Below are 20,369 nucleotides of genomic sequence, written 5' to 3' on the forward strand. Positions count from 1 at the left end.
GTTGAAAAATAACCAATAAATGATTATGGAAAGAACGTTGAAAGAGGAGAGAGGCTGACCCAAGAGGAGAAAACATCGAACCTACGCGACTCCATAGCGCACATCTCCCATGCGCCCGTGCTTATATATATATAAATATACATACACACATACATGCACGCACATACATGCACGCGCATGACAGTGACTGGCCGTTACTGTACAATTTTTTCAGCCAAGTATGACACACATTCAACTCAGCTTTTCTGAGGCCTTCTTTCTTTTCCTGCGCGTCGGTAGAGCGATGACTAACCTACTACTGTCTCAGAGCCGGTCCCGCTCCGGTAGCAATCCTGGGGCTGGTCATAACAGCCGAGTGGAAGTGTCAAAGCGGAGAACAGAAGCATAAGCTCAATCGCTGGACATACGGATGCTTATATACGTCTTATTGTCGTTGAAAAATATCGAATTTTTTACTTCATTTATCGAGGCTTCTTCGAGCACTTTTCCGCTATGGCTTTTTCCCCGTTTCCTTTTAATCACGTGCGCGGGTAGCACCCGGCACACAGCTGGTGTCTCGTCGCACATGCTATTGTGTGTCATCGGGCCACACAAGCATATTGCTTGAATTTTCTTTCATCGTTCAACTTAAATCCACCCAATCTAGATGTAGCCGTAGCATGTAATAACGTATATCCTTGTTTACATGCATCTGTGCCAGGTGAAACGGTCTGTTTGAACGCACATCATTTCATATATTAGTCAACTCCTGAAGGTCTTCTTGCCTGTCCGTCAACTGTTTAGACAGACTCTCGTCAATAAAGCGCACTTCTGATAAGCACTTTTATTCCTTTTTTTCCACTGTGAACGATGAAGCAGGAGCAGTCCCACGAAGGCGACTCATACAGCACGGAATTCATAAATCTCTTTGGCAAAGATACCGCAACACACCCTAGCAGCAACAACGGTGCTAATAATAATGGCATGGGGAGCACGAACTCGTTGGACCAGTTTGTGGCAACAGCCTCATCGTCATCTTCTCTGGTGACCAGCAGCGAGAATAGGCGCCCCCTAATAGGTGACGTTACCAATAGGGGCAACACTAACCTATATGACCACGCTGTCACGCCAGAAATACTCTTAGAACAGTTGGCCTACGTGGATAACTTCATACCATCTCTGGATAACGAGTTCTCTAATGTGGATTGGAATGTGAATACCACCCATAATAATGCAAACAATAATGGCGCGGACACTTTCAGCAGCATAAATGCAAATCCTTTTGACTTGGATGAACAACTAGCCATTGAGTTGAGTGCGTTTGCCGACGATTCTTTCATCTTCCCAGACGAGGATAAGCCGAGCAATAACAATAACAACAGCAATAATGGTAATGACGACCATAGCAACCACGACGTATTGCATGAGGACCCTTCTACCAATAATAGACAAAGAAATCCTCACTTCTTGACTCAAAGAAGGAATACTTTCCTAACTTCCCAATACGACCAATCAAAGTCTCGATTTTCGTCCAAAAACAAAAGAAATGGCAATAACGGCGAAACAAACAACTTTGGCGACAATATGCAAAATAACCATCCTTTTGAGCCAAACTTTATGGGAAGCCCTTCTCAGTTTCCCGCTGACGCAACTAATATGACATCAATCGACCATGGCGGCTTCACAAATGTTGACATTACATCAACTGAGAACAATACTACCGGTGACAATGGAGTGGATGCGCTATCAAATCTACTACATAGGACAACACACACACCGAACCGCTCCTCCCCCCTAAGCAATGTCACTTCTGCTCAAAATTCCTCTTCACAACAACGAAAACATTCGGAAAGCAAAGTCGATAGTAACAGCGATAATAACAGCTCCAACAAAGCCCCCAATATAACTGTTCCTGACTATTCAATTATACCAACCTCTGTTTTAGTAACTCTATTACCGAGGGTCAACGTGCCCAACGGCGCATATAACTCGTTGATCAGCGCGGGATTTGACAATGATCAAATAGATGCTATAGCCGCAATAATGGCGTATCATCATCAAAAAAAGATTAGGGAAAATAACAGTAATAATAATAAAAACATCAACACCAATGACAGTCAAGAGGCACCCATTCTAAAAAACATCAACGAACTTTTAAGTGTCTTAATACCACCCTCTCCGGCTGAAACTGCTGCGCCAACTACCTTATCAACGTCGCCTTCGTTCAATGAGCACGGTGTAGTAGCAGAGGCTTCTTTTCTAAGCTCCATTTTGGAACTGGGCATAAAGCATCCAAAAAGTAATAATATTCACAATCAACGACAACCTTCACGAAACGATCATAAAATATCAAGAGAGAGTGACGGTAACAATGGAAACGATAATGTCCATCATAATAACGCTGTTATTAAGTCAAGTACGACGCGTGGAGACGAAATTGCCAAGATACGATCCGAGCCAACTTTAAATGCAAGTTCTTCTGATCACAAGGAAAATAGTTTAAAAAGATCACACTCCGGAGATTTGAAAAATAAAAAAGTACCCGTCGACCGCAAGTATTCTGATAATGAAGACGATGAATATGACGATGCAGATTTACACGGCTTTGAAAAGAAGCAACTGATCAAGAAAGAGTTAGGGGACGACGATGAAGATTTATTGATACAGTCGAAAAAATCTCATCAAAAAAAAAAACTAAAGGAAAAGGAGTTAGAATCATCGATACATGAACTGACCGAAATTGCAGCATCCTTACAAAAACGGATACATACGTTAGAAACGGAAAACAAGCTTTTAAAGAATTTAGTTCTGAGTAGCGGTGAAACGGAAGGAATAAAAAAAGCTGAAAGCTTAAAGAAGCAAATTTTTGAGAAGGTTCAGAAAGAATAAAATAACAGACTATACAGTTTAATTATATATATATATATATATACGTGCATTTTTCTTAAAGAAATATAACTTTTTTCTTGTACTGCCTGCAATCTCTATTCTTCATTCATCACACATCTATTCAAACGCGTTAAAATTTTTTTGTTAGCCTATAAGTAAAACGCGTCGCGTGTATCCAATTTTACTGAATTAAATTCTTTACTCATTGGATGATATATATCTTCTTGGTCTAGACAACGAACACATACCAATTCAGACTCACGAGAAAAAAAACTGTCTTCACTCTGCTATTAGAAACCAAATAGTATCAAGGCATAAAATAAACAGTGGAAAATGTCTTCTAAAAGTGAAAAATTAGAAAAATTGAGAAAGCTGCAAGCCGCTCGAAATGGTACATCCATCGATGATTACGAAGGTGACGAATCAGATGGTGACAGAATATACGACGAAATCGACGAAAAAGAATACAGGGCCAGAAAGCGCCAGGAATTGCTGCATGACGATTTTGTTGTAGATGACGATGGTGTAGGCTACGTCGATCGTGGTGTCGAAGAAGATTGGAGGGAAGTTGATAACAGTTCAAGTGATGAAGACACTGGAAACCTTGCTAGCAAGGATTCTAAAAGGAAGAAGAATATAAAAAGGGAGAAAGACCACCAGATTACAGATATGCTGCGAACTCAACATTCCAAATCAACACTGCTAGCACATGCAAAAAAATCCCAAAAAAAAAGTATCCCCATCGATAATTTTGATGACATTCTTGGTGAGTTTGAATCTGGTGAAGTAGAAAAACCCAATATTTTACTGCCATCCAAATTAAGGGAAAATTTAAATTCTTCGCCGACTAGTGAATTTAAATCGTCAATAAAGAGAGTTAACGGAAACGATGAGTCAAGTCATGATGCCGGTATTTCTAAAAAAGTCAAGATTGATCCAGATTCAAGTACTGATAAATATTTAGAAATCGAATCATCACCGTTAAAATTACAAAGCAGGAAACTGCGCTACGCAAATGATGTACAGGATTTATTGGATGATGTGGAAAATTCCCCAGTAGTAGCCACAAAGAGACAGAATGTACTTCAAGATACGTTACTAGCAAATCCACCATCCGCTCAAAGTTTGGCTGATGAAGAAGATGATGAAGATAGTGATGAAGATATTATTCTGAAAAGAAGAACTATGAGAAGTGTGACAACAACTAGACGCGTGAATATAGACTCAAGAAGTAACCCTTCAACTTCACCGTTTGTCACAGCACCCGGAACGCCAATCGGTATTAAAGGACTAACTCCAAGTAAATCTTTGCAGAGCAACACCGATGTTGCTACACTTGCGGTTAATGTCAAAAAGGAAGATGTGGTAGATCCGGAAACTGATACTTTCCAAATGTTTTGGTTGGATTACTGTGAAGTGAACAACACTTTGATTTTATTTGGTAAGGTTAAACTAAAGGATGATAATTGTGTGTCAGCCATGGTTCAAATCAACGGTCTCTGTAGAGAGCTATTTTTCCTTCCAAGAGAGGGTAAAACACCTACCGATATACACGAGGAAATAATTCCGTTACTGATGGATAAATATGGACTGGATAATATCCGCGCTAAACCTCAAAAAATGAAATATTCGTTTGAGCTTCCTGACATTCCATCTGAAAGTGATTATTTGAAAGTCTTACTTCCATACCAAACACCGAAGTCCAGTCGAGACACCATTCCATCGGATTTATCTAGCGATACCTTTTATCATGTTTTTGGTGGGAATTCCAATATTTTTGAAAGTTTTGTTATTCAAAATAGGATTATGGGACCATGCTGGTTAGATATAAAGGGAGCAGATTTCAATTCAATTCGTAATGCTTCTCACTGTGCGGTTGAAGTTTCGGTAGATAAGCCTCAGAATATCACGCCTACTACAACAAAGACAATGCCTAATCTGAGATGTCTATCTTTATCGATTCAGACGTTAATGAATCCCAAGGAAAATAAGCAAGAGATTGTTTCGATAACGTTATCAGCATATAGAAATATCTCGTTGGATTCACCGATACCTGAAAATATAAAACCAGACGACTTGTGTACTTTAGTAAGGCCGCCTCAGTCAACTAGTTTCCCATTAGGTTTAGCTGCACTGGCAAAACAGAAACTACCCGGTAGAGTCAGGTTGTTCAACAACGAAAAGGCCATGCTATCTTGTTTTTGTGCTATGTTAAAAGTGGAAGACCCAGATGTTATCATAGGCCATCGTTTGCAAAATGTCTACTTAGATGTTTTAGCTCATAGAATGCATGATCTCAACATTCCAACGTTCAGCTCTATTGGCCGTCGTTTAAGAAGGACTTGGCCTGAAAAATTCGGTAGAGGAAATTCGAATATGAACCATTTTTTTATTAGTGACATTTGCTCTGGTAGGCTGATATGTGATATCGCCAATGAAATGGGTCAATCATTAACACCCAAATGTCAAAGTTGGGATCTTTCAGAGATGTATCAAGTTACATGTGAAAAGGAGCATAAGCCGTTAGATATTGATTATCAAAATCCACAATACCAAAATGATGTAAATAGTATGACAATGGCCCTACAAGAGAATATTACTAATTGTATGATTTCTGCTGAGGTGTCTTATAGAATTCAATTATTAACCTTGACTAAACAGTTGACAAATTTGGCTGGTAATGCATGGGCCCAAACGCTAGGCGGTACAAGAGCTGGTAGAAATGAGTATATCTTACTACATGAATTTTCAAGAAATGGTTTTATTGTTCCTGACAAAGAAGGCAATAGAAGTAGAGCTCAGAAACAAAGACAAAATGAAGAAAATGCTGATGCACCAGTTAATTCTAAAAAGGCAAAATATCAGGGTGGTTTAGTTTTTGAACCTGAGAAAGGTCTTCATAAGAATTACGTTTTAGTCATGGACTTTAATTCTTTGTATCCATCTATTATCCAGGAATTTAATATATGTTTTACCACCGTTGATAGAAATAAGGAAGATATCGATGAGTTACCAAGCGTACCTCCTTCAGAGGTGGATCAGGGTGTTTTACCAAGGTTATTAGCTAATCTGGTGGATCGTCGACGTGAAGTTAAGAAGGTGATGAAAACTGAAACTGATCCCCATAAGCGAGTTCAATGTGATATTCGTCAACAAGCTCTAAAATTGACTGCCAATTCTATGTATGGTTGTTTGGGTTATGTTAACAGTAGATTTTACGCAAAGCCGCTCGCCATGTTAGTCACTAATAAGGGTCGTGAGATTTTAATGAATACAAGACAACTAGCTGAAAGTATGAATCTTCTTGTAGTTTATGGTGATACAGATTCGGTCATGATAGATACCGGTTGTGATAATTATGCGGATGCAATTAAAATTGGCTTGGGATTTAAAAGGCTAGTAAATGAGCGCTATAGATTATTGGAGATTGATATTGATAATGTTTTTAAGAAGTTACTATTACATGCCAAGAAAAAGTACGCTGCTTTGACTGTAAATTTGGACAAAAATGGTAATGGAACTACTGTTCTAGAAGTTAAAGGGTTGGACATGAAGCGTCGTGAATTTTGTCCACTTTCGAGGGACGTTTCTATACATGTTTTAAACACCATCCTGTCAGATAAGGACCCAGAAGAAGCATTGCAAGAAGTGTATGATTACTTAGAAGACATCAGAATAAAAGTGGAAACCAATAACATTAGAATTGATAAATATAAGATCAATATGAAGCTTTCAAAAGATCCCAAGGCCTACCCAGGTGGTAAAAACATGCCTGCAGTCCAAGTAGCTCTAAGAATGCGTAAGGCTGGTAGAGTTGTTAAAGCTGGCTCTGTCATCACTTTTGTGATCACAAAGCAGGATGAAATAGACAATGCAGCGGATACGCCGGCTCTTTCTGTGGCTGAACGTGCCCATGCATTGAATGAGGTAATGATTAAAAGTAACAATTTGATACCTGATCCACAATATTATCTCGAGAAACAAATATTCGCGCCGGTAGAAAGGTTGTTAGAAAGAATTGATAGCTTCAACGTGGTGCGTTTGAGTGAAGCGCTTGGTTTAGATAGTAAAAAGTATTTTAGAAGAGAGGGCGGTAATAACAATGGAGAAGATATTAATAATTTGCAACCCTTAGAAACAACAATTACAGACGTTGAAAGGTTTAAGGATACTGTAACATTAGAATTAAGTTGCCCATCATGCGATAAAAGGTTTCCATTTGGTGGTATTGTATCTTCAAATTACTATCGCGTGTCATATAATGGTTTACAGTGCAAGCATTGTGAGCAACTTTTTACTCCTCTTCAATTAACTAGCCAAATAGAGCATTCTATAAGGGCACACATTTCCTTATATTACGCAGGGTGGTTACAGTGTGATGACAGCACATGCGGTATAGTTACAAGACAAGTCTCCGTTTTTGGTAAGCGTTGTTTGAATGACGGCTGCACGGGTGTCATGAGATACAAATACAGTGACAAGCAATTGTACAATCAACTTTTATATTTCGATTCTTTATTCGATTGTGAAAAAAATAAAAAGCAAGAATTGAAGCCAATATATCTACCCGATGATCTCGACTACCCCAAGGAACAGCTGACAGAATCATCTATTAAGGCTTTAACAGAACAAAACAGAGAACTAATGGAAACCGGCCGGAGCGTTGTTCAAAAATATTTGAACGATTGTGGACGTCGCTACGTTGATATGACTAGCATATTTGATTTCATGCTAAATTAGGTAAGTATTTTGTATGTGTTGTGTGATCTCATGAATATTCTATATAGTAAGAAAAGAATACAACTGTACATACGCATCCTACTAGATACCTAATGTACAGACATCGGAAGGAGCGCTAGGAAGCTTTTATTATTGAAGGTTTTCAGCGATATTCTGAGAATGTTTTTTCGGCTCTGGTGATCAGTTCTCACATGCATCATCCTTTAATAAACCCATGCATTAAGATTCGCCTTATCAGCAAGATCAGATAAGCGAACAGCTTCATCAATGAAATAGAATGCTTAAATCTTGTGAAGCACTGTCATAAGCCAGTTTGATAAAAGCAATACCCACAATATAGTTGGATATCATTTACCTTGATCTGCTCTTGCTTTCGAGGTGACATAGCATTTTTAGCCATCTGATTCCTTAGGTTCAAAGGCACTCATCATTCCTCCTCTAAAACACATTTCAACGTCATTCATAATCTGGAATCAACATAACAATATCCTAGAACACATCATCAATGGTCACTAACAATGGAGATGGTGAGCACCTTGGGATCCGAAGAAACGGAAATTTAAGGCATCCTTCCAATAATATGAAAATTCCCAGAAGGGCTCAATCAACAGTTCTCAATTCAAACCCATTTTATAGTAGGAAGTATTCTATGTCTACCTTAACGCCGAGGGATATATGTCGAAGCGTTGATTCTAGAGTATTTGTGGATATGTCTTCTCCCAATTTTCAGACTCTGGAGGATCCCCACAGAGATGAGATTATAAACAGTGTACGGCTTAACTACTTGAACAGTAGCAAAAGAAGTTCCGTCTCTCATGGAAATGAAGCAATCCCTAGGGTTAATCCGACTAAGAATTCTTCAGCAAGTACCATAGCTGCAGCAAATGTTGATAGTGATGACGATGAGACTAACCTGAGTAGCGCTGGAGGCGACATAACGCATGATATTTACAAGTTGGTTAAAGCAGAGGATCCTAAACGGCTCAGACGCCCTCGGTCCATGGAAAATGTAACACCTAAAATTGAGCACCATACTAAATTGTCATCAGCAAGTGGTTTAAATGTCCCCGGTGGCTTCAGAAGGGAATTTATTGTCAACAAAAAAAGGCAAGAACATCAATTAAATGATTCCGCTAGCTCAGACTTCACTTCGCATGAAAGCGATTCGATTAACCAGTCATCTCCATCTTCTAACCAAGATATCGATAAGGTCCCCTTTTTAACAAGAAACTTTTTGGAATTTCTATACGTGTTTGGACATTTTGCTGGTGAATCCTTCGAGGATGATTTTATCCCTGATAGCTCAAACATGATGATACGCGGAGAAGATGAAAGGAGTGCATTGCTGTCTCGGCCTGACCATATGAAAGTATTACCTTCAGCCAAAGGTACGACTTCGACAAAGAAGGTTTTTTTGATATTGCTTAAATCTTTCATTGGAACTGGCGTTTTATTTTTACCTAATGCCTTTCATAATGGTGGTTTGTTTTTCTCAGTAAGTATGCTGGCCTTTTTTGGAATTTATTCATACTGGTGTTACTACATATTGGTGCAGGCCAAATCTTCATGCGGTGTATCCTCCTTTGGTGATATTGGTTTAAAACTGTATGGACCTTGGATGAGAATAATAATTCTTTTCTCCCTAGTAATAACTCAAGTTGGATTCTCTGGAGCTTATATGATATTTACTGCAAAAAATTTACAAGCTTTTCTTGATAACGTATTCCATGTGGGCGTCCTACCTTTATCTTACCTGATGGTCTTTCAAACGATCATTTTTATTCCACTTTCGTTTATTAGAAACATTTCGAAATTGTCACTACCATCTTTACTAGCAAATTTTTTCATCATGGCTGGTTTAGTCATTGTCATTATTTTTACAGCCAAAAGGTTGTTTTTTGACCTGATGGGGACCCCAGCAATGGGTGTCGTCTATGGCTTAAATGCAGACCGTTGGACGCTGTTTATCGGGACGGCAATATTTGCTTTCGAAGGAATCGGGTTAATTATTCCTGTTCAAGACTCAATGAGAAATCCTGAAAAATTTCCTTTAGTACTTGCTTTGGTGATTCTAACGGCAACCATACTTTTCATTTCCATAGCTACATTGGGATATTTGGCATACGGCTCAAATGTTCAAACGGTTATACTGTTGAACTTACCTCAAAGTAACATTTTTGTAAACTTAATCCAGCTGTTCTATTCCATCGCAATTATGTTGTCCACACCTTTGCAGTTGTTTCCAGCTATTAAAATTATTGAAAATAAGTTTTTTCCAAAGTTCACTAAAATATATGTCAAGCACGATGATCTAACAACAAGAGTCGAATTACGTCCTAATTCAGGAAAGCTGAACTGGAAAATTAAATGGCTGAAGAACTTTATTCGTTCTATAATCGTAATCATTGTTGTATCAATTGCTTACTTTGGGTCTGATAATTTAGACAAGTTCGTTTCAGTTATAGGATCCCTCGCCTGTATTCCTTTGGTATATATATACCCATCGATGCTGCATTTACGGGGCAATAGCCTTCCAGAGACTAAAGGGGAATTTTGGAGATTCAAACCAATGTTAGATACCATTTTAATTTTCTTCGGTATTGCAAGCATGCTTTATACGTCTTACCAGAGTATATTCGGTGTCTAGACGATATATGTTGTTGCTTCATAAAGAATTTATTTGGAATCGAGGAACACTATTTTGCCATTGTCGCCATTGACAGCTTGCAGTTGCAAACGTCTTCTTAATTCACTTTATATAAACAAGGACCGCCAGGTCACAGTATTATTCGCACGAAATTATGTAGTAGGTAAAAAACACTAAAAGCATTACCCCTATATTGTTATTTAATGTTCCATCTACGATTAGTAGGTGGTGAGCATGTCTGAATATACACAATTTCATATTTATTATCAAGTTCAAGATTGCCAGAATTTTATTTTTTTTTCCAATCTGCGAATAAGCTTGATCCGATTACTCCGCTTAATGCCCCGACAACCTGAGAACTTTTAAACATATCAAGGAGTAGAGTGGGATTAATGACAATGTGATAGTTTCATAATTAAAGTAAGCAGTCAAAGACAGAAGCAGCACACCATTTACCAATACAGCTTCCAAAATGGTAAATTTTTATGATGACGTGGATGAGTCGAAATCACACGGTGAATTCCCATTAATACCCGTTGTGCTTCAAAATTCATCAGAGCTATCAGTCAGAACTATACCTACCGGGAATGAAATCATTGAGTCAGTGCACCTGACCAAATGGTTACGGAAATATAGAAACGCACTTGCCAGTCAACTAGATCGTTATGAGAAGGGGTGGCAATCCAAGATAGCCAACTTTAGGCTCCAGGTCCAACATGTTATCAATTATTCGAGAAAGAATATTTTCAATGTTGATTCTGAAAATAAACATACTGTGGTCCCGGGGTCATTAATAGCGTTAGGTGCCTTTTTTGCTGGAAGCATAGCTGTGAACAGGTCTAATTGGGGAGCTAAAAGGTTGATATTTGGTCACAAATCTAGTATCCTCGAGAAACTATGTACGTCATTGCCATCTAGGATATTGTTACCATGGGTATTGGCAGCAGCTACATTCAAGTATTGGGCTCCACAGACATCACAGAATTTGGTCAATGCCACTGAAAATGATTTACTGCCAGCTGATTTCGTCAAGTCATATCACAATACTTGGAAACGAATTTATGAGGAAGGATATGTTGCCAAGAAATGTGATTTAAAACGTCAAATCGATCAGACATTACAAAAAAATATAAGGTATGCAAGGGAACAGCTTTATGAAAAGTTGGAGCAAGCATGATATCAAGCGGATATCTTTTTTTGTTCATTATCATGTCCATAGTAAGTATGTCCATATATAAATCGGATAATTAATATTCTATAAAATTACCCATTAAATAAATTTCATTTATTTTGAATTTCATTTCGTGTGATCTTTAGAAGTTGGTTCGCGAATGGGCCGTGCATCCTGAAACATTTCAAACTTTAGGTAAATGGTCATAAAGCTCAGTGCTTTTTCTTTATCTTTTGCATTTTTTTTTTCTTGCCTCTACTCCAAAGCTGTCAGTAACCAACTTGGTGCTTTATTTTTGTCTATTTTTACTAAATTAGTGTCGAAAGCTTCTATAAGCAACTCTACAAGAATTCTACCACCTCTGCTACCAGTAAAGCGTCTATATTCTTCGGATACACTGGCTAAGTTCCAACCCATTATTCTTCTGAGACATCCAATGACTGTCCCAGTCCTATGTCTTCCCATACCACAGCACACTAGCAAGGGATAATTCTCTTGAGTGACGATCGTTTGTAGTACATTAATTATAGAATGTTCAGTGAGACCGTCCCATGGATTATCGTCCTCACCGGCATCCGGGTTGATGGCTGCGAATTGTAAGTTTATTCTATGAGTATCACAAAACTCTAGGAGGGTATCTTGAGGTTCTTCGTTAGACAGCCATATAATTGTTTTCAGTTTTAGGTTTAGTAAAAAGGGGAAATTCACAGGTGAAGGCTGACCAGATCTATAGAGGTATCTTTCAACGGGACAGAAATTCAAAGGTGGAACGATACGTTCTTGTGGGGCATGTGATACCAAGACCTTTTCGCGACCAGATTCTGTTTCTTCATTGATATATATATGATCATCATCGTCGTCTTCTTCCTCGTCTTCGTCTTCTACTTCTTCTTCAGGTACGGATACGTTCTCTTCTGTGAGGCGGGACTCATCCTCTGGAACGTCCTCATATTCACCAACTTTAGATGTCATTCTAAGGGGAAAGAGAAGCTTGTTATTCCAGGTGGAACACCTCTTTCTTGTGAAAATGGATGTGATTGATGACTCTCTGCAATGTCCAATTTTATGTTATAGCGATGTTGTTTGTTTTTTCCTTTACCCGGCAACCATATGATATTGCCCAAAGTTTCCAATGTTAACAAGAATGAAACGGAAATAGCAAATGGCAATAAGCAATATAAAAACAGTCACTTTTTTATTTACTTTTGTATATATTTATAAATGTGTGTACTCGTTTCAACTTTATAGAGTTCTTTTCGTCTTAGCGTTTCTACAACTATTTCCTTTTTATTAACTTATAATACAACAGCCACCCGATCCGCTCTTGGAGGCTTCACTGGTGTTACCGCCGGGTGCAGCTTGCTGCTTCCTAGCCTGTTTAGCATTTGAAACTTGACCGGCCTTACTATTATTATTTACACGATTATTAACCGTATTAGCGCTTTGAGCGTTGGCCTGACCAGCTTGGCCCGTGGAATTGTCTATATTGGTGCGATCAGTTTGTGTCTTACCATTTGTCGCCTGGTTGCCTGCCAACCCTGTCTTACTCTCTATGCTTGCATTCCTGGCATTCACGACAGTTGTGCTACTGTTCACATTTTTACCGTTGGCAGCATTGCTCATCTTCCTGTGGCCACCGCTATTTCTAGGCACAGAGTTGGCACCGCTCCCTTTTGTATCTTGAGAAGTTTGCTTGGAGTTGTCATTTTCCGTCAAAGTCTTGTTGTACTTGCCGCCTTCGTCTCTAACTAAACGTGCTAGAGTGTAAAACGCCTCTTCCACGTTGATTGCTTGCTTAGCAGATGTCTCCAAGAAAGGAGCGTTCATTTGCTTTGCCATGTTCAACCCGTCCTGGTAAGAGACCTGTTTTTCGTTTTCTAAATCAGATTTGTTACCAACAACCACAATTGGAACATAGTCGGTATCTTTGACTCTCAATATCTGTTGATAGTAAGTCATAAGCTCATCAAGAGACGACTTGGACGTTATAGAGTAAACCAATAGGAATCCTTCGCCGTTGCGCATGTATTGTTCCCTCATAGCAGAGTATTCTTCCTGCCCTGCAGTATCCAAAATGTCCAATATAGACACTTCATCATCAATCACCACTTGCTTCCTGTATGAATCCTCAATTGTGGGATCGTATTCATCTACAAAGTGCGATTGGGTCAATTGTATGGTCAAAGCAGATTTACCAACACCACCACCACCAACGACGACTAGCTTGTACTCTCTTATGTTCGACTTGTTCAAAGGCATTTTTTTTTCTGTATATCTCCTTTCAATTCGAAAACGGTTAACTTGGTTTTTTTATCCGTAATTCTCTCGTATCTTTCTGCTCAAGTAATTTTCTCCTAGTTGATTAATATAGTGCAGAAGAGTCAGATAAAGAGTGGATGAATAAAATGGAAAAAAAACAAAAGCCGGATTGCGTTACGCTTGAAATGAGCGATTCTAGGCGATAAGAGAAGACAACGGCTAAAACTTAAGATGTTGGGGTACTATAAATGTTTACCCAGATTTTCGGTAGAAATGTTTGCTGATGTGAACCTTGTTTCCCGTTTTCCCAGATCCCCTTATTCCAGCTTTGTTTCGTCTTTGCTGTCATGTTCCGTTTAATTTCTGAAGGCCTGCCTAGCTTCACCGTCCTAAATGTCACGCTCCAGGCAGAGACATGGCGCAGGGGCGAGGCCAGGGGCAAAGGGGTCAGGCAGGAACCTCCAAGGGGGGCGAGGTGAATGAAAAGGTCCTTCTGAATAAAAAGCCTAAGCGATTAGCCACACCACCCACTGTACGGCGATTAGACTGAGCTGCTGGCGCTGCTACGCCGTGACAAGTCATTTCATCATTTATTACGTTTTATCGTGCCGTCATCACCATCGATTTGAATATTTTATCTAGACCGGTAGGGCCCAAGTATCTTGCAGATCCATTGATACGGCCACGCCCGTTAAAACGCTAAGATATATATATATGTAGCTAAGATATATATATATGTATATATTCGGTATTTAGTAGATATTTCCTTAAGGCGATATTCGCCCGAGAGCTATTTCACAGTTTTTTTTTGCAGTCGTCGCAATACCACTTGCCCTTAGGTAGAGTTTCGAGTCCAATACATGGCAAATGGAACCATTCTAGCTCACAGTCTGCGCCATCACACCCCACCATTTCCCCGTATGCCACTTGGTTACAGTAGCAGTAGAGCGGTTCGCCGTAGTCGTTGGTTTTTGGTCTTGATATCCTGCTGTTGTTGCTGTTTCCGACGCTGCTAACTCCCCTGGACGCTGTAGATGTACCTATCCTGCCATTATTGACGGCAGTTGCCGTGCTGATAGTGCTTGGTGAAACGGCTGTGGTGGCAACTCTCCTCTTGCGTTTTTTGGTCTCTGGATCGGCGTTGTTGGTATTGGCAGCGTTGGCTCTTTTTCTTGAGTTTGTGTTGTTACCAGTGTGGTCTTGGCTCTCGTGCCTGCTGCCTCCGTAGTTTGCGTCGTTCTTTGAGTCGTCTTGTTGGTGTGTGCTGGCGGAGTAATGTTCGCCCTGCCTCCTGTTGGCAGCCATGGCTTCTCTTCTTGATTCGCTCTTCAGTGCCTGCGACGATTTGCTGTTTGATTTGCTCTCTATTTTTTCCATTAGTTCATGATGGAGGTGCATTGCTGGATGGTTGTCCACACCCAGTCTTAAACCTCTAGGAATTTCTGTGTTCTTGATTGCGACTTCATACGCCAATTCTAACCGGGACGTCAATCTGTCTAGATTATCCAGCATAATGGATGAGACATGCATTTTCTCCTCCAGCGATGGCATCAGTTCTTCATAAATCTTGTTGATATTATTGAGCAGTCTTACTTGTGTTTGGTGATCTTTATTGAAGTCTTTCTTCAAGAACTTATCTATCCTCTCGTTCAAATTCGGCATAGAATGCACACATTTTGCATCTATTTCGTGTAGTAATGTTAAATATCTGGAGGTGGCCAGTGGGAATTCCTCCAGCACGTCAGTTATGTCGTTTAATCCAGGGAATAGGTTCGCTGGTGAACTCATTTGTACGTATTTCAGACTATGAACGTGGTTGCTGTTTGTGATACTGCAAGACTACAAACTTTTCTCCTTCCGGGTTCGTCCTGTTGTAAACGCCTAACTCTTTTCCTTAGGCTCCTTTTTCGTTTTTTCCCTAGCTCTTTCTTTCTTCTTCATGTGCATGCACTCTTTCCTACATATTTTTTTTTCAAGGGCATTTTTAACTTTCTTCGGAAATCGTCTAAGAATTGTAAACTATAATTGCAAATACGCGATTAGCTCTATCTAGAATACCGAAAAAAAGGTTTGCCACTCACAATTGGACGTGCCTCAATTATTTCAAGTATACGTCATTTGGGCTTTTGACTTGTAAAATATACTCAAATGAAATTCTGATTATACAAAGTTGAAACACGTAACACGCCATGTCAAGGTACGCGTAGAGGTAAGCAGATAATGCATGGACAATGTGCTGGGCGAAGAGGCGGATCTAATTACACATACTTGGGATCATCTAAGATTTCAGATGGTTATGTTAATGCTCACTTGTTCCACGCCTTTTTCCTTTCCTTCAGATAAGTAATCCGCATATCAATGTGAAAGAACTAACGGTTGTTGATGGACGTATCGTTGTCTAGCGATAAATAATGCTTTTTCTTCAACAAATAAGTGGTTGTTTGGCCGAGCGGTCTAAGGCGCCTGATTCAAGAAATATCTTGACCGCAGTTAACTGTGGGAATACTCAGGTATCGTAAGATGCAAGAGTTCGAATCTCTTAGCAACCATTATTTTTTTTCCTTTTTATCTGATTGCAGCGAGAACTTGGGAAATCAACCCAATATGTATTCCAAAATGTCAAAACACCAATTAAAGCATCTCTATATTGACAGATACAAAATATATTTAAGTATACATTCATAATTATTTTACTCGAATTAAAAAAGCCCACTTTTTGGAAACCTCCTTTTGTATTCTCATAACTATGTTTCTTTTTTTATTATTTTTTCTTAATATTATTTTCTTTAAGTATGACAAATGATGAGAATGATAGTTATCTCACTATTTAGTTGGTCTGGCTTGGAATTTCAAAAACAATTTGTTTGCCAGTCAACTTGTTGTAGACAGCTTGGAAAGATTCCAACTTGTAGTCGATTTGTTGAACATCCTTGGAGTCTAACAAAACCTTTTGGATCTTGTTACCACCAACCAAATATCTAACTCTTTTACCGACAATTTCAGTTGGGAAAACCATGTCTTCCAAAACCTTGTCGTGAACAGCAGTCAAAGTTCTGGATCTTGGTCTCTTTTGGACTTGTCTAGATGTTCTAGATGGTTTTGGCAAGATTCTTCTTTCAGCCAAGAAAATAACATGACGGTCAGGGAATTTCTTTTCCAATTCACGGGTCAATTTGGTTTGGACCTTATGGTATGCAGACAAAGCTGGAACTGGGACAAAAAGGACTAGTGCTTTCTTACCACCGGTGACATCAATCTAAACAATAAGAATCAAGCAGCGTTGAAATAAAGTTAGTAACTGAATTGGTTCATTCATAACAAAAAAGGGTTTGTGATTCTTCTCCTTGGGGTAAGGTCTTTTTCGCGTGCTTCTATTTTATTCATCGATATTGGTACTGACCAAGGAGGCCTTTATAGTTCAAAGGCTCATCGCAACGTTCATGGTATTGACAGCTCTCGGAATTACTATTTTTCTCGAACACATGAAAATTTCATACAGATACTGCTCAAAATCACTCTTTTTTGAAAAAATTACTGCAAAGAACCCCTTTAGAAGAAATCACAATGTTGCTGCTTCCAAATTATATAACTTTTAACATACTTCTCTGATAGATTTGATTTGCAATGGTCTCAAGTCAGCCTTTAGTTCTGGAGAGGAGCTTTCTAGATCGATGAAGGTCTTGGCGACTTGTAATTCCAACTCACTTGGAGCTTGGGATAAGATCTTGGATTGGACAGAGGACATTGGTCAGTTATGTGTCTAGTCTTTAGTGTGTTGGTTTCTCTTCTGTTTGTATATACAAAGTCAAATAACACATATTTTAACCATAATCAATAGCATTTGGTATTTCCCCCTCCGCGTATTATGAACGCCTAGTGAGCCCATTCTTCCCTAAAGCCAGGCTGGAAACCCAAACTGTGTGGAACGTGACTGAATTGCATTTGGTGAGTTACCAAGCAAAGGCTCGCAGGCTTGAACCACATTTTACCAGGGCGCTCGCTTTTTCCGAAATATTGAAATTAAGCAAAACAATAATGTACGGATTTAAAGAGGTACGGATGGAGACCGTAGAAAATTGACTTTTTTTTTTTTTTTGTTATTTTCTGTGCCTTTCGTAACTACTACTATGCAGAATGACAGGTAGTTGTTGTTTCGAATTGCTACTTTCACGCATTCAACTTGATCAACATTTCTCTCTGATGAAAGGTTGTGGAAAGTTTGGTCGTGTCTATAAGTAGGTGTTTTTTATTAGTTCTATATAAAAATGGAGAATGTTAATTTTAACCCACCCTAAAACAGTGATTAGGAGTGGTAATAATTTTTTGTTTAATGGATTAAAACTAAAGGTTCATCTGTACTTTCAGAAAGTAAGACACTAAAAATGGCAAGCTAACAACCATTAGCGGGTATTGCAGCATTAAGAAAAATGAAACACACTCCATTTGGATTGGCGCAGTTGTTTCTGGCGGCGTAAAACTGGCGGTGAAATATATAAGGGTAGTCATCGTTGGCAAGTTCCAGCTGATTGCTATAACAAATAGTAGCATTCTATCATCTTGCCAATTAACCCATCCAGCTTTCACTAACCGATCACACCATAGGACACCAAAAATTGGCATGACACATTGTCTCAAAATGACGAGTGTCACAGCGGCTTTCCAAAATCCAGGATAAAGGTTGCCAATCTTTAATCTTCCTAAAGTTGCTCCTAATAATATCAACCCAAATGGAACACATGCGGCACCGACATAACCTGTAAAATCCATGAAAAAGCTTAATGGTGGTGCATTGTCAGGAGCTTGGCTTATGTGAGGAGTATTAGCGGTAGTCACGAACAAAGCCTTGACCCATGGGATAAATGCAACAGTTAGGGCGATGATCACGGCCATAGAGCACGGTCTCAAACAATTCTTTAGGAAAAACACAAGTAATGGAGTTAATGAAAATTTTCTCATCCACTGTGGTAATGATTCGCCGGATGTTTCAATATCCTTTTTACTTACAGTGGCATCTGATGTTAAGATCCTGGTTAGGTTAGCAGTTTTTATAGTCTGTAAAGTGGAATTTGAGCTAATTGAATGCACATCATTCATATCAGCGCCGCGTAAACTGGAATTCCTCCTTTGATGACCATACTGGTCAACGTTGGAGTACTCTCTGATAAGATGGTGTATATTTTGAGAAGGTAATGCACGCATATCAATGGAGCGGATAGGTTCCAATGCCGCCATAGACATATTTTTTGGGCATTTTTCATCTAAACAGTTCTCTTCTAGGAGTGTGGTAGTATTGTAAGCTCTCGGCTGGCTCGCGGTTCTACGTGCTCTCATAGTATCTATGCTACTCTCATAACTCTCTGACGTATTATAAGAATGTATTGTTGAAGCAGATGATTGGCTATCTAATGGATTTGAACCACGAGTTGCCTGTGACTCTTCGCTTTGAGTGCACGCAATAGTATTTCTTGCCTTCACCTGAACTGGTTTTGTAATCTTTGAATTCGAAGAAGTGTCTGGTAGTGACAGGGGAGCTATACTATTTGTTGATCTCCTTGAAATTGGTGGTACGTCTGCGTTTTCACCCTTTGTACCTATAGCTTCAGTGAGACTATCGCGAGCGGTGTACTTATTGTTGAAAAGCTGTTGTTCGTTTGAGAAGAAACGCTCGCTAGTATCTGTATTAGTTGTGTTTGCACTTACTGCGGGCTGTGTCTTTGTCGTTTCTGAAACCCTAACGGCGCTTTCATCGTCGTTGTACTCGAAATCGCTTTCAATCAGTCGAAACCCCCCCAAATTGAAAATGCAAATTAGAAACATTGTCAGAAATATAATGACGTTAGCCACACCTTTGTTACCTTCTTCTTCCGAAAATACAAGCCCTTGGTCCATAGATTGTAAATATGCAATTGGTAAATCACTTATATTTGGAAACATACCACCGGCAAGAATACCACCGTACCATTGTTTAGGAACAGGCAGGAATAGCCTAACAACGTATGCAAAAAAGAACCCAGAACCAAATATTAGGAGGGCAGACAGACAGATAATTCCCACAGATTTGATGTCTTTATCTTCAATATTAGCGACAATCTTGTTGAATGACAGAGAGGGTAGTAAAACTGTTAGCACGATATCAGAAATAATTCTTGTTGCTTCAACCGTAAGAATTCCCATTTTAGCCATCAGAAAGCCGACTCCTATAATCAAATAAATCTTGATTATCGGCTTAACTGACACCCATATCGCTTGACCCAGAGTAATGTGCACCATCTGATGAAAATTTGAGGTTTCAATCCCTTTCTCTGTTTGATTCTATAACTTCTCCAAAAAAATTGCGCTGACGCTAATTAGTCACTGTTTATATCTTTTTTAGCGATGATTTGTAACAATATGCCATAAAAGCGTTCTCTAACTGCGGAAGTGATGAGAATTGAATAGTTTTATTCAGAAGGCAATATATCCTAATATGGCACAAAAAGGCAACTTGTATGCACAAAATGAGCATAAGAGTTCAGGCAGAACGTTGTGCTCTTGATCCAAAGGTTAAAAGTCATCGAGTAGGAAGATATTGTAACCTTCGCGCAAACCGCAGCCGCAGCGGGTCACGTGGTCGCGCAAATGATGATGAGGGCGCGGTCTAACTTTCCAAACGAGGTTACCAACAATTCTCGGACAGATAAAGCA

The 20,369-nt window shown here is 39.2% G+C and overlaps 10 protein-coding genes and 1 non-coding gene across 11 annotated transcripts; 5 read left to right on the top strand and 6 right to left on the bottom strand.

Annotated features, from left to right (window-relative positions):
* Window positions 1–849: 849 nt before the first annotated feature.
* MET4 (Met4p) lies at window positions 850–2,868 on the top strand (the record flags this gene model as incomplete). Its single annotated transcript, NM_001182941.3, has 1 exon — window positions 850–2,868. One exon carries the CDS (start codon window positions 850–852, stop codon window positions 2,866–2,868), a length of 2,019 nt encoding a protein of 672 aa, NP_014296.4.
* A 333-nt stretch (window positions 2,869–3,201) lies between these two features.
* POL1 (DNA-directed DNA polymerase alpha catalytic subunit POL1) lies at window positions 3,202–7,608 on the top strand (the record flags this gene model as incomplete). Its single annotated transcript, NM_001182940.3, has 1 exon — window positions 3,202–7,608. The coding sequence occupies one exon, from the start codon at window positions 3,202–3,204 to the stop codon at window positions 7,606–7,608; it is 4,407 nt and encodes a 1,468-aa protein (NP_014297.3).
* Window positions 7,609–8,113: 505 nt separating this feature from the next.
* AVT4 (Avt4p) lies at window positions 8,114–10,255 on the top strand (the record flags this gene model as incomplete). Its single annotated transcript, NM_001182939.1, has 1 exon — window positions 8,114–10,255. One exon carries the CDS (start codon window positions 8,114–8,116, stop codon window positions 10,253–10,255), a length of 2,142 nt encoding a protein of 713 aa, NP_014298.1.
* A 472-nt stretch (window positions 10,256–10,727) lies between these two features.
* On the top strand, window positions 10,728–11,432 carry MIC27 (Mic27p; the record flags this gene model as incomplete). Its single annotated transcript, NM_001182938.1, has 1 exon — window positions 10,728–11,432. The coding sequence occupies one exon, from the start codon at window positions 10,728–10,730 to the stop codon at window positions 11,430–11,432; it is 705 nt and encodes a 234-aa protein (NP_014299.1).
* Window positions 11,433–11,681: 249 nt separating this feature from the next.
* OCA1 (putative tyrosine protein phosphatase OCA1) lies at window positions 11,682–12,398 on the bottom strand (the record flags this gene model as incomplete). Its single annotated transcript, NM_001182937.3, has 1 exon — window positions 11,682–12,398. The coding sequence occupies one exon, from the start codon at window positions 12,396–12,398 to the stop codon at window positions 11,682–11,684; it is 717 nt and encodes a 238-aa protein (NP_014300.3).
* A 318-nt stretch (window positions 12,399–12,716) lies between these two features.
* RAS2 (Ras family GTPase RAS2) lies at window positions 12,717–13,685 on the bottom strand (the record flags this gene model as incomplete). The annotated part of the gene is made up of 1 exon (NM_001182936.1): window positions 12,717–13,685. The coding sequence occupies one exon, from the start codon at window positions 13,683–13,685 to the stop codon at window positions 12,717–12,719; it is 969 nt and encodes a 322-aa protein (NP_014301.1).
* Window positions 13,686–13,911: 226 nt separating this feature from the next.
* PLS1 (Pls1p) lies at window positions 13,912–14,034 on the bottom strand (the record flags this gene model as incomplete). The annotated part of the gene is made up of 1 exon (NM_001184620.1): window positions 13,912–14,034. One exon carries the CDS (start codon window positions 14,032–14,034, stop codon window positions 13,912–13,914), a length of 123 nt encoding a protein of 40 aa, NP_878155.1.
* A 446-nt stretch (window positions 14,035–14,480) lies between these two features.
* Window positions 14,481–15,473, bottom strand: PHO23 (Pho23p; the record flags this gene model as incomplete). The annotated part of the gene is made up of 1 exon (NM_001182935.3): window positions 14,481–15,473. One exon carries the CDS (start codon window positions 15,471–15,473, stop codon window positions 14,481–14,483), a length of 993 nt encoding a protein of 330 aa, NP_014302.3.
* Window positions 15,474–16,120: 647 nt separating this feature from the next.
* On the top strand, window positions 16,121–16,234 carry YNCN0007W. Its single transcript has 2 exons — window positions 16,121–16,158; window positions 16,191–16,234. It is a non-coding gene; the product is annotated as a tRNA-Leu (tRNA).
* Window positions 16,235–16,512: 278 nt separating this feature from the next.
* On the bottom strand, window positions 16,513–17,430 carry RPS7B (40S ribosomal protein eS7 RPS7B; the record flags this gene model as incomplete). The annotated part of the gene is made up of 2 exons (NM_001182934.3): window positions 16,513–16,941; window positions 17,287–17,430. The coding sequence occupies 2 exons, from the start codon at window positions 17,428–17,430 to the stop codon at window positions 16,513–16,515; spliced, it is 573 nt and encodes a 190-aa protein (NP_014303.3).
* Window positions 17,431–18,026: 596 nt separating this feature from the next.
* Window positions 18,027–19,955, bottom strand: YNL095C (uncharacterized protein; the record flags this gene model as incomplete). Its single annotated transcript, NM_001182933.1, has 1 exon — window positions 18,027–19,955. One exon carries the CDS (start codon window positions 19,953–19,955, stop codon window positions 18,027–18,029), a length of 1,929 nt encoding a protein of 642 aa, NP_014304.1.
* Window positions 19,956–20,369: the final 414 nt, after the last annotated feature.

Source organism: Saccharomyces cerevisiae, chromosome XIV (assembly GCF_000146045.2).
Source record: "Saccharomyces cerevisiae S288C chromosome XIV, complete sequence".
In the NCBI taxonomy this organism is placed as follows: domain Eukaryota; kingdom Fungi; phylum Ascomycota; class Saccharomycetes; order Saccharomycetales; family Saccharomycetaceae; genus Saccharomyces; species Saccharomyces cerevisiae.